Below are 12,453 nucleotides of genomic sequence, written 5' to 3'. Positions count from 1 at the left end.
GCCTCATCATTTATGTTAGAGATGTTGATAAAATAAATCGAGTTTTAAGCTGAATGTTGTACAGTTCATAGGGATTAGATCCATCAAAGGCCTCTTGAATTTGAAATAGCCTCCCAGAAAAAGAATTATTAAATCGCTTTACTGATCTGATTCATTTTCTTGCTAGAGAGAGCATATCATCAAGAAGGGCATGCAAATGATGGTAATGTTAGAATCTCAGCCAATCTAGTTCTGACAAGTTTTCTTAAGATCTTCTTGAATTGAAGTGGATTGAAAGCCTTGTTGGCTAAGTATAGAGCATTTGGGAGCATTTTATCCTTTTATACAGCACATTTGCTATTACTTAGGATACCTGATGTAAGGACTTTGACAACATAACTAAAGTTATAAAGATACATGTATTAGATGCATAATATCTTATCCTGTCCTCAAAAGCACAAGAAAACCCCTGCTTTTAGATGGCTTTCCATTTCCAGTGGCCTCACTGCCCTGGATTTAGCCATTCAGCACCTGGAAGTAGTAGAGTTAGAATGTAGAAGTTTAGGGAGGGTTCTTTGTTTCTTAATGGTAGGACGAAATAAGAGTTAATGTCAGTATTCAAACAAGTTTTAAGAAATGGTAGGCATTTATATTATTTGATTGACCATTTACCTTTCAGTAAATGGAGCTTGCCATATGTAGAAAAATGACAAGTTCTCTTTGAGTCTTATTTGAGAAATAAAAGTGAATAGAAAAGATCTTGCTTTTCCAGATTTTTCTATCTCAGAAGGGCTTTGGTGGTATGGATGAGAGCCCAAAAGAAAATAAGGTATATGTAAGAGAAGAGCTCAAAGAAAGAATCCCAGAAGGGGATTTTAGTTGAAATGATATGGGGAAAGAACTGCCCTTGCATAAATCATCTAGCAGAGTTGCTTTTGTGCATGGTAGAAGGAATAACTTTTGTTCTTTCTTTGTCTGCCTCTTGATTTCCCAACGGCGCTGGTCCTTTTTTCTTCTGGGTGTTCTCTTCTGAGTAATACAGTCTCACCGACCGATTTTCCTTCTGTGTGTCTTCTGCTCCCCACCAAATTGATGTTTATAGCTATGACATGGCTCTGTGCTCCATACTCACATTTCATATTGCCTTTTGGACATACCCACCTTGACATCCCCTCAAGTACTTCACCTTCAACCTATGCAAAACTGATTTTATCCTCTTCCTTGCATATTGAATTTGAGGTACTTGGGGGACACCCTATGAATTTCTTTGTATTAATGCCATTGTGATTTATCTTGTCATTAGACCAGAAATCTAGAAATTTTTCTCTCTTCTTTCTTGTCTTTCACTTCCACATCAGCATGGTCAGTGTATATTTCAGTAACATCTCCCATGTTAAAATTTTCTCTCTTACTTCCAGTCTTCTCTTCATTTGGCTCCTGGGCTATTTCATCAGACTCCAGTCTGGTCTTTTGGTCTCTTGCCTTGCTCTACTATAAACCATTCCCACACTGTTTACAGAGCAGCCAATTCAAAATATAAGCTATGATAGTCTCTCACTTAAAGTACTTGGGTGACTTTGCATTGCCATAAGGACAGCCCTTGTTCCTTATTGTGGTTTATACGGTCTGCATCACATAGTTCATACTTTTCTTGTCTAGAATCTCCTTGCTTCTCTCTCTCCGTGTATATTTCACTCCTGAACAGCTAAAAGACTTGGTCTTCCCTCAGCTCCCTCCCTATTCTCTGTCTTGCTAGAAAGACTGTTCTTTCCCAACTTAATTCTTCTGGATGACCTGGAAAATTTCTCCCCATTTTGAAGACTCAACTCAAATGTTACCTCCTCTTTGGTTCTTTTGTACTTTATACTTTTTTGTTTGCTTATTTGTTTTTAATTGCACGTAACTACATTATATACATTATATTTTATTTATACTTGTTTACATGCCTGTCTTCCTCTTTAGATACTTACCTTTTAAAAAAAGGTAGGGGCTGTGGCTTATTTGAGAGTAATTACGGACCTAACACAGGTTGTTGGCAAAGGATAGGTATTTAAAAGTATGAATAATAAACAAATTTGGAATTCTCAAATATTTTTAAATAATTATAGGAATAAAGAACTTAAAAATAATTGTGGCCTTAGTATATCACTTCAGTTCATTTAGAACTCATTACCACAAGGTTGAAAATGGATTTCTTATTAAAGTTAATTAAAAATTTCACTCAAATTAGTCACTATCCTTAAAAAAAAAATGAAAAAGCACCAGAGAACTAAGCTTCATTTCTGAAAAAAAGATTTCCAGTAGATGGCATTATAAGACTGTTTTCTTACCATTCTTTTTGCTAGTAGAATTAAAGTTTGTTTCTTTCTGATTGCTGTGGTTTGTAAAAACGATTATATCTCTATAAAATCATCTTATAGACAGATTGAATGGCCAGAAAAGCCTACTTAACACATCTCTAGGCTTCTGAGTCTATTCTTTGCTCCAGCTCGTCTGCTAAGCCACTTCAGTAACCTCACACCTTCCCTCTCATTCCTTCCTTCATTGAAAAATACACTTATGGAAAACCTGTTATGTGTAGGCACTAGGCTAGTGTCCGATGACCGAACAAGATGTGGATTTATTTCATCTGGGTTTCCTCCATTTTCACACAGACCCTGAGTATCAGAACACATAACGAGAGGTGTATACTCTAGCGGCTCAGAGCTGTGGTCTAGAGCAAGATTTTCTTATTACCAGCTACCTTAGGCAAGGTACCTGGTGCCTCTGTCTTAGTTTCCTCCACTGTACAATGGGGGTAATAGTTGCGCGTATCTTATGGGTGTGGTTTCATTCGTGACAATAGGTGAAGCAGCACAACAGCGCCTGCTCAGTAAGTGTGAGCTATTATTACTGTTATTACCATGGTTGCTTTTGCTCCAGAGCCAGAGGGACAGCCTGAGTTCTGTGCACTTCGGTGACTTATGAATCTATAACTGTTGTTATGTCATCCTGCTATCCCTGATTGACTTGAAAGCTAAAGATTCTGAAAGATTTAAAAAACCTGAGAAAAATATTTAATTGTGGTTTTATCAGTACTTTAGAGGTGATATGTTTGGTTTTAGTGGGTTCTTATGTTTGTGTTGCTGCTGCTAATACAGTTAATTAAGCACCAAGATTATGCAGGTTTCCTCTAGAGGCCGGGCTAGCTGGGTTCTTGCCATTAAAGTCCTGCAGTTGTGTCAAAGGTTCGTGTACAGTACTGTTAGCAGCTTGGATTCAAGTGAAACCTTTTCATTTGGTTCATGCATGGCCTTATGGGTCAGAGAGCAAATACACGTGCACTGGGAGCCTGCAGGAGGGTACTGTAGAACTGAACCTCTCATTCTTATTGCAGATTCCACTGTGTAAAGTAATCAGGTTCAACATAGACTACACAATTCATTTCATTGAGGAGATGATGCCTGAGGTAAGAGAAAAGATTATTTAACAGCCTGGTGTAGTTTGCTCTTTTGGCCAGCTCTGGCTATTTGCCATAGGAATGCCCCCACAGAGTGGTGTTCGCTGTTGAAAGGGTCAGTGAGCTGTAGCTCTAGGAGCAAGGTTAAAATTTGGGTCATTTTTCAACTTCTGTTGGCCTATTTTTGAAGTTACTTCTTGTGTTGCATCTGCTGATAGTAACATTACATCTGTTTCCAGTTTGTTTTGGATAGGGGACAGATTCTGGTTACTGGTCATTGTCAGAGGGGAAATTAGAACAGTGAAACCGAATCTGATAGCTGTTGGAATAATCTTATTCATTATCTCCAATGACAAGATCAATGCTTGGTTCATTTTTCTTGCCATATATTTACATATTTTTCCTAATTGTTTTTCATTGCGGATGCTCAGCAGCAGATTTATCTAAATACATGCAAGAGGTTTAAAATTCCAAAACAAGATTAATGTGAATCTCAGAATGATTCATTGCCTGATCTTGAATTTAGTGGTGTCAACAAATCACACTGAGAAATAACAACTAGACAGCAAACAAGCTTGTGCACTTAACATTTGTTGAGTCGGGGTCGATTTCCTGAGCCCCTGGCTCTTCTTGCAAACCTTGTTTAACAGTGAAGCTCTGTCATGGGCAGTGGAGCACTGAGGGGGATTGATGAGCATGACACACATGCTTAGTTGGCACCTGTTTCATTCTGAGCAAGTCCTGGTAATTCTACCTGTCTTTCAAAAAGAATTAAAGAGAAAGGGCCGCCCCTTCGTTCTCCAGCTTAGAAGGGCTTTTTTGCTTCCTTTTGATTTTTAAGGTCATAAGCCTTCATTTGCTATTGTAAAAGTTGGTGACTTCTGGCGTGATCTCACACAGGGTGATTTATGAACCCTGAGCAAGACAAGTAGGAGGAAGAATTATGAGACAAGTCTCACTTGTAAATATATCATCTGTTAAGCTTGTTTACAGGAGAAATTTTGGTACAAAGTTTTGTAGTTTTTCTTAGTCCTCTATTTGCCTTCATTAAGAATTTGAACTTTTTTGGCACAAAAGACCTCTTTTTATGGTAACTATAATGGTGATTCTAGGGGTCTTCCAAGGGTGAGGGTGAGCAGGGGTTGGGTGGTGGGACAAACCTATTAGAGCCCACCAGTGTGTGTGTGTGTGTGTGTGTGTGTGTGTGTGTGTGTGTGTGTAGTTTGAATTAACAAAAAGTCCCCAGGAAATTCTAATTCTGAGATTTAATAGGCTAGAAAAATATAATGAGATTTTAATTTTTGAATTTCACATCATTTTGTTTGTATGTTTGAAAGGGCTGAGTTTACAGTTTTGTAGGAATCCTAATGACATTATTGCCTACTTCATTTATGTCTCAAGCCAATCAACTGTTGGAGGAGAGTGGAATTCTTAGGAAATTACATGGTTTTAATGTAGTTTTAAAACACACTTTTTAAGACACTTGGCTAGAATAAGTGGAACCTTCAGTGCATATACATTTGCAGTACTATAATAATTTGATTTTGGTTTATTTTTCAGAATTTTTGTGTGAAAGGACTTGAACTCTTTTCATTATTCCTGTTCAGAGATATTTTGGAATTGTATGACTGGAATCTTAAAGGTGAATAACAAGATTTAAAGAGAAGTGTAATGCTTGTAGAAGAACATTGTAGTATATGTAAAAGCTTCTAACAGTGGGGAGACAGTTGAAATTCCCTTTATTTTTTAAATACCCAGGGGAAAGTATGTTATTCATAGAAATACTTGCTATCATTTGACGTGAATAAGTCCTTATGGGTCTTATTTAAAATTTTAATACAATTTGACAGTGTTCTTTACCTAAGATTACCATTATCCATTACCTAACTGATAGAAGATGGTATCAGTTAGTATGAGTAACTACCTTGGTTTATGTACACTAGGGAAAATCTCAGTAGTTAATATTTTAAATCTATTGAACTTTACTGTAATAAACTTCTTCCAAGATGACAGTTTATTAAAGCAGAACTTCAGTTAGCCTTCAAAACACACGTATACACTCTGAGCTACATCAGTTCAAACTTGGTTCTTAGGTAATTGTTCATTCCTTTGGAAGTGTTTGTATTCCAGCAGACATTGACTTATTTATTTTTAAAACAGCGTATTGATGAATGGCTTTTCAGACCAAGTTTTTAATAGTATTTGTTTCTTTTCCCCCCAGTGATATTGATTAAAATAGAAAAGAATTAAAACACAAGCATACTATATCATGCGATAGTTCAACCATAACAAAAATCTTTATATTTGTGGACTTCTAAAAAAAGTTTTACGGCATGTGTTGTATACAGGATATATCCGTAGGGCCTTTATTCTCCTCTGACTTTGGGTAGTCCCCTCACTGCAGTCTTCATGGGATGTTTGTGGCAGTTATCACATGATTGATTTAACTGTTGGGGAGAAGAGGGGTGGTGTTTTTTATGTCCCTACTTCTCCGGTGGTGTTTCTTTGTGGTTATCATAAATCTTAGGAATTAAGCCACAGTGTTTGTTTTCTAAGACTTTTATTTATTTTTTCTTTCCTTTTCACTTGTTTGCTTTAGGCCCTTTGTTTGAAGACAGTCCTCCCTGCTGCCCAAGATTTCATTTCATGCCACGTTTTGTGAGATTTCTTCCAGGTAAATCTTTTGGCTTGTCAGTGACCCAGTAAGATAGTACATCTGAAAATAAGCCTGCCATTCTCTTTTTAATCTGTAGGGACAACTTCCCACCTCAGACACTGTTAATTATCTACTTCTCAGGTCAGGGATGAAATGTAAAATTATACACTCTGATTTGTACCCCTGTGTAATTTATGGTAGCCCCAAATTAGATGAGCAATGGGACAAATGATTTATAAATTTGAAAATCTACTTGATAAAATATCATGCAAGTATTAAAAGTAACATGGAACAATGTCATTCTAAAAAATGCATATAGTTAATTAGAAAATAATTAGCATAAAATTTTATATGCAGTGTAATTATAACTATGCTAAAAATTACTGCAATAATAGGTATATTAAGGTAGCGGTATTATTGGTGTTTTTTTCCTATTTTTTGACACATCCATTTTATAGTGAAAAAATAAGTTATTTTCTCACTAATTAAAATATATAAGTAAATATATTATTTTTTGTTTTTTTAAAGCAGTAATTTAAGTTTTAAAATTTTTTAAGAGTCTAGCTGTGAGATATGGCGTTATATTTTGTGTTTTTAAAAATGGCTGGGTTTTATGAAATCTTTGGACGCCTTTTAGTTTGCAGAATCTTCACCTAAATGAATTCATCCCTAGAATCTCTGGCATCGTACTTTCTGGTGACATCTTTGTATTCCTCCAACCTCTCATGCCCTAGTCCCTTTGCTTCTCCTTGAATTTTCCCCTTTTTCCCTGTGTACAGCTACCTTTCTTTGCTTTCTCACTTAAGTCTTGTGCTCCGACTTCTGTCTCTCAGCTCTAGTGACCTCAGCCCCTTGTGCCAACCACCACCTTCCGTTGAAATGTCAATTTGGCCATTTGCTGCTTCTTGTCCTGTTTCTGGGCCACTCAGTGATACTGGGGAAAAAACAATTAGCTGTTGCGATTAATCTGTGGTCAGCTGGGGAGCTTTTCAAAATGTAAAATGTAATATATTGCTCACATGTCAGCAATTTCAGGAAATCAGCTCTGTGTCAAGCTCTCCTCATGCCTCTGGAGACCTTGCCTCCCCCATGCCTCAGAACCCTGGTTTGAGCCTGTCAGACCTTGGTTCATTCACAGGCTGGCTTTGCTTAGGCACCCCACTCCCTCTAACCCCCACCCTGCTGCAGCTGCTGATGCCAAAGCTAGACTCCCAAAGGCCACATCCAGTGGACACACTCCAGTTTCGGTCTTTTCCCTGTTGTGGAACCTGGGCTCTTGACCCTGTCTTTTGTGTGCTGAGCTCTCCTTGCTTTCCTCCTGGCTCTCTGATTTGTCTTGTGTGCCTTTTGTTTTTCATTTACTCATTCTAGTTTAGATTTACCTCAAGATTTTGTCCTTGATACCCTTACCTCAGTTCAAACATTCAGTCACAATGGCTTATTTTTATTTTAGGTTAGAGTTACTCATATTTTTGGTGTTATTGTTAATGCTTATTTCGTTTGGAAAATGCATTCAAAAGCTTTTCTCCTTTGTATAGCTGGTTTTATTTTATTGAGAAGTCTACTCATGTGAATGCATCTTTGATTTTATAATGGAGCTTTAGCAGCAAACTTACTAGAAGATGGTGCTAGAGTGAGCTTGTTGAAAGCCTTTCCTTTCCCAATCTGTCTGCCTCTAGGCATTTTATGACCAGAAAAATCATAAAAGAAAGTGGACAGTTTTAAAATCATCTTAAAGAAAAATCTTATGTCAGAGATTTACTTTGTGGGATTTGAACTCTTGCAAAGTGTTTCTTATAACTATGTAGGGATAGCATTTAGGTTGTCATAAAGAAAAAGACCTATTGATTTCCTTTTAAACAGGATTTACCTTTTCATTAGACTTCCTTTTGAAAATACATATATTAAAACGCCCTGAAAGATACAGAAAAATATCTAATGTATAAAATGCTTTTGGTATTGGATGGCAAATTATGATTGATTTGTTTTTTTACAATACAACTTCATTAAAATCTCTTAGAAAATGATGAATTGAAAAACATTTTGATACATATTTTCATTTTTTTTTCAGTGCATAGGCTGTTTCTACCTAGTTGTCATCATACTAATATATGGTTTGCATCCTAGTTTTTACTAATTCATTGAACAGATGGATAATTTTAAGAAACATGGTATGTAGTGCCAAATTTCTTATCAAAAGAATAGCATCAATTTATGCTGCCATGAAAAATGCATTCTTAGTCTTCACATTTTGGACCCTTCCTCTTCCCTTTCTTCACTTCTTCCTCCTTCCTTCCTTCCTTCCTGTAACTCCATGAGGCTAAGGAGTAAACAGTGTCTGTCTTGTATCAGTGCTAACGTACTACTTGGCACATAGCAGGGACTCAATAAATACTTGTTTACTGACTTTATTTAATTGATCACAATAGTGCCTTAGTTATTCATGTATTTTGTTACTAATGAGAGTGAATGTACTTTCAAACATTCTTTGGTATTATCTCTTATTTTTAAAAAGTAAACCTTTGAAGTATAACACAAACGCTGAAAAGTGCACATATCATAAATATAAGACTCAGTGAATTTTCACAAAGGGAATATGACTGTGTACTCAGCACTCGGATCAAGATTACCAGCATTCAAGACCCCCTTTGCAGTCACCTCCCAGTTTCTCAAGGGTAGCCTCTATTCTGACTTGAAAACGCCAAGTTAGTTTTACCTGTTCTTTAATTATAAAAACTAGAATTGTGTGTGTTCTTTTTGTTTTTGTCTTCTTTTGTATTATGTGTTTTTGAGACCCCTGTGTCAGTTAACTATAGTTGGTTCATTGTCATTACTACATAGTATTATATGGTATAACAAACATGTATTTAACCTATCTGTGATTAATGGACATTTGGGTATTATCTGTTTTTGGCTCTTTCAAATAGCATACATACGGTCACCATTACACTTGTACATGCCTTTTGAGGAGCATATACTTACGCTTTCCCATTGTGGATATTTACCTAGGAATGGAAATTCTAGTTTTGTTTATATTGAGCTGTGTAGATAGTTTCCAACCGTTTTCCAAAATGATCGTCTCATTTTCCCTCCCCACCAGCAGTGTATAGGACAGTTCAGGTTATTCCACATCGTCACCAACACTTGGCGTTTTTTGTTCTTTTTCAAGTTAGCCATTTTGATGAGTGTTCAGAGGTATCATATTTCAGTTTTAATTTTCACTTCCCTAATACTTATAAAATGGAGTATCATTTCATGTATTAAATAACTGTTTGGATATTGTCTTTTGAAGTACCTGTTTGAATCTAGCTTATTTTTCTATTGGGTGATGTCTTTTTCTCATTTATTTGTTAGGTTTTTTTTATATATACACCATATATGAGACTTTTGTCAGATGTATAGGTTGCCAGTACCTTCTCTGTGGATCGCTTTTTCAGCATCTTAATGGTGATTTTTGATGGACAGAAATTCTTAATTTTAATATAGTCCAATTTACATATTTTTTTATACTTACCTTGTTTATGGAGTCTTTGCCTATCCTAAGGTCATCAAGATACTCTTCCTATGTTTTCTAGAAATTTAGATCTCTGATCTGTTTCAAAATTTGTTTTTCCAGTTGGTATGAGATAGGAGTCAAGATTCCTTATTTTTATTTTATTTTTTTTAAGATTCCTTATTTTCAGTATGAATATTGAGCTGACCCTGCACCATTTATTGGAAAGATCATTCATTCCTCACTGAATTGAAGTGTTACTTTTACCCTTTATTGGCTCCACTGTGTGTGTATGTGTGTGTACACAAATGATACGAAAGTGTGTAAAGTAAAAAAGTAAATACCCCCTTCTAGACTTGTGAAAATGTAGATGCTATATATGGTTTAGTTTGTATTCATTTTACCCTATATAGGGAAATTTATGCTTTTTTTAAGTGGGGATAACACTAAATAAAGTTATACAACTTGACTTTTTACTCAACTATTTCAGATGTCCTCTATAAAAATACATTGCCTCATTCTTTAACACCTTCATAGCATTCCATAGTATAAGTGAACATTAATTTTTTTGACAATTCCTCTAGTCACAATTATTTTGGAGGTCTCTATTTTTTTCCCCATTACGTATAAATACCTTGACAGTGGTCTTATGCATCTCCTATAAGGGAGAATTCTAAAAGTAAAATTATTTGTTAAGACAGTGTTTGGAAATTGTTGCCCATTGCTCTCTAGAAAGGACATGATATGTATCTCTAACCAACATTTTTCGTGGTACCCTTTTTTTGTGTATCTGCCAGTACTGGATATCATGACTTCTACAGTTGTGTCCATCTGAGAGGCACAGCGTAACCTCACATTATTTGCATCTTACTTGAACTCGTATGAGAATGAACAGCTTTCATTACAGTTCAGGTATTTCACGATCCTCTCATGCTCGTTTGCTTTTCATCTATATCAATTTATTATGTCTAATTGAAGTTTTATCAGTCATTATCATTTTTCTTTAGTTTCCCAGTTTACCCAGTTTTGAAGATAGCTGTCTCATTTGCTCCATATAAATTTATCCAAAATGAAGCTTATAGTTTAAACCAAGGATTGTTCGATTCAGGCCAGTTGACCAGCAGTCAAATCACAGGCAGCTAGTTTATTGAGATTTTAAGGATTTTCTCTAATTTTTGTTTCTTTCCAATCCCCGCCTCTACCTTTGGTAGCCAAACCATTGATAAGAGCTCTTGTAGAGTTAGTTTAAGGTTTTATTCTTGCTGGGGCTGGGGCTGGGGCTAGGGCAGGGCATAATTCAAGATAGGAAGGCTGCTGTTACGGGAAAGGCTGTTCACTGCTTGTATCATCACTGTTACTAAAGCTTCAGAATTCCTGAATCAGTTTTATAAATCGGTTATTGTGCAAATTGATTTCTGGAAATTGCCCCATTCTGGTGAAGTAGTTTGCAGGTATGGCTGAGAGAGAGCCAGAGGCTGGGAGACTATCTCAGAATTCCCAGGGAGCCAAGTGTAGGTTAAAAAAACATCAGTTGATACAGCATCTTTTTCTATTTGGAAAGGTAACTTTCTGGGGGGAAGTTTAGGAAATATCCGTTAATACAAATTTTCAAAAGTTAAGATTATGTAAAGACATGTTAGCAGGGTATACATGAGACGTGATAATGCAGTTATGTGGTTATTCTCAGTGTAGGCAAAGAGGAAGGTATTTTTATAGTTCTTAAAATAACTATTACACTCTTGAGAAATACTTGTTTAACCAGCCATATTCTTACTACAAATTCCCTAACAAATTGCCCCCCTACCATATAAATAATCAAGCAATATAAACTGAGAGAATTGGGTCTCTAAGAAGCAGTTTATAAAGTCTGTCAGTTCATTAATGACTGTCCAGATTCATTCCCTGAAACACAAACTCCAGTTCTTCCCGAATAATGAGCCGTTGTCACAGTTCCAGTCCCAGTGCTGGCAGAATTCCTGCTAACCTTAGCTTACCCGCTCTAATTTCTCATTTATATCATGTCCTATTTATCTCAGCCAATGAGATAAAAATTACTTCTTAGCCCTCAGTGACATAGTTCCATAAATCCCCAACATAAACATGTAGCAAAGCAGACAAACCAAAAGAGCCAATTCATTAACATTAGTAAATTCATGGCAGTCTGCGAGCAAGCGGCCATGTTATTTATCTGCTTCAGAAAGTCATTCTCACAGATATTTATGGAATGTCTTTTTTACTGGGCTGGGTGTGAGGGATACAGCCCTTGCCCCGCAGGCTCTGACAGGACTCGAGTCTTGTCTTCCTTTTTTAAGATTTCCATAAGAATTGCACCCCAGTACCCAACCTGGAGCAATGCCTCGATCCCCCTTCTCAGTAAACCTTTCATTTCAGGTTCTCTGTCCTGGGTTTCTGCTTTGTCACAGTGGTAAATACCTGTCTCTTTAGGTTGTAGTTGGCATTTAAAATACTTAGCAGGTTTCAACATGCATTTACAATTTCTCACTCAACACTACTGACTTTGCACCTAATATATGTATATTTTTAAATGTTTCTGGTTTCTATGCTGCTGTAAAGCTCTCCTTTCTCATTAGCAGCTTTGCACCCAAACTAGGTAAAAGCATTCTTACAAGCATTTGGTGGCCTTTTTTCTTTTTCTTTTTTTTTTTTTAAAGATTTTTTTTTTTAGTTGAGAGAGAGAGTGCGCGCATGCACGAGTTGGGGCGAGAGGGAGAGGGACAAGCTGAGCGCAGAACCCGAGGTAGGGTACAATCCCAGCACCCCGAGATAATGACCTGAGCTGAAATCAGATGCTTAACTGATGAGCCACCCCAGCACCCGTGTCCCTTTTTCTTTATCTTGCAGGTATTCTAAACTTGGCCCTGTCGT

General features: G+C 36.6%; 1 protein-coding gene across 16 annotated transcripts in view; it reads left to right on the top strand.

Annotated features, from left to right (window-relative positions):
- DROSHA (drosha ribonuclease III) overlaps positions 1-12,453 on the top strand; it is a 117,165-nt gene that overhangs the window by 35,226 nt on the left and 69,486 nt on the right. For all 16 annotated transcript variants that reach the window (XM_026506737.4, XM_026506742.4, XM_026506738.4 and 13 more), the window contains 3 exons: positions 3,356-3,427; positions 4,979-5,060; positions 6,018-6,092. In XM_026506737.4, the coding sequence (XP_026362522.1) occupies positions 3,356-3,427; positions 4,979-5,060; positions 6,018-6,092 (229 nt within the window). The remainder of the gene's footprint in view (positions 1-3,355; positions 3,428-4,978; positions 5,061-6,017; positions 6,093-12,453) is intronic.

This window comes from Ursus arctos, unplaced genomic scaffold, assembly GCF_023065955.2.
Source record: "Ursus arctos isolate Adak ecotype North America unplaced genomic scaffold, UrsArc2.0 scaffold_15, whole genome shotgun sequence".
Lineage (NCBI taxonomy): Eukaryota > Metazoa > Chordata > Mammalia > Carnivora > Ursidae > Ursus > Ursus arctos.
Note: the sequence above shows the minus strand (reverse complement) of the source record. Positions and strands in the feature narration are given on the sequence as shown.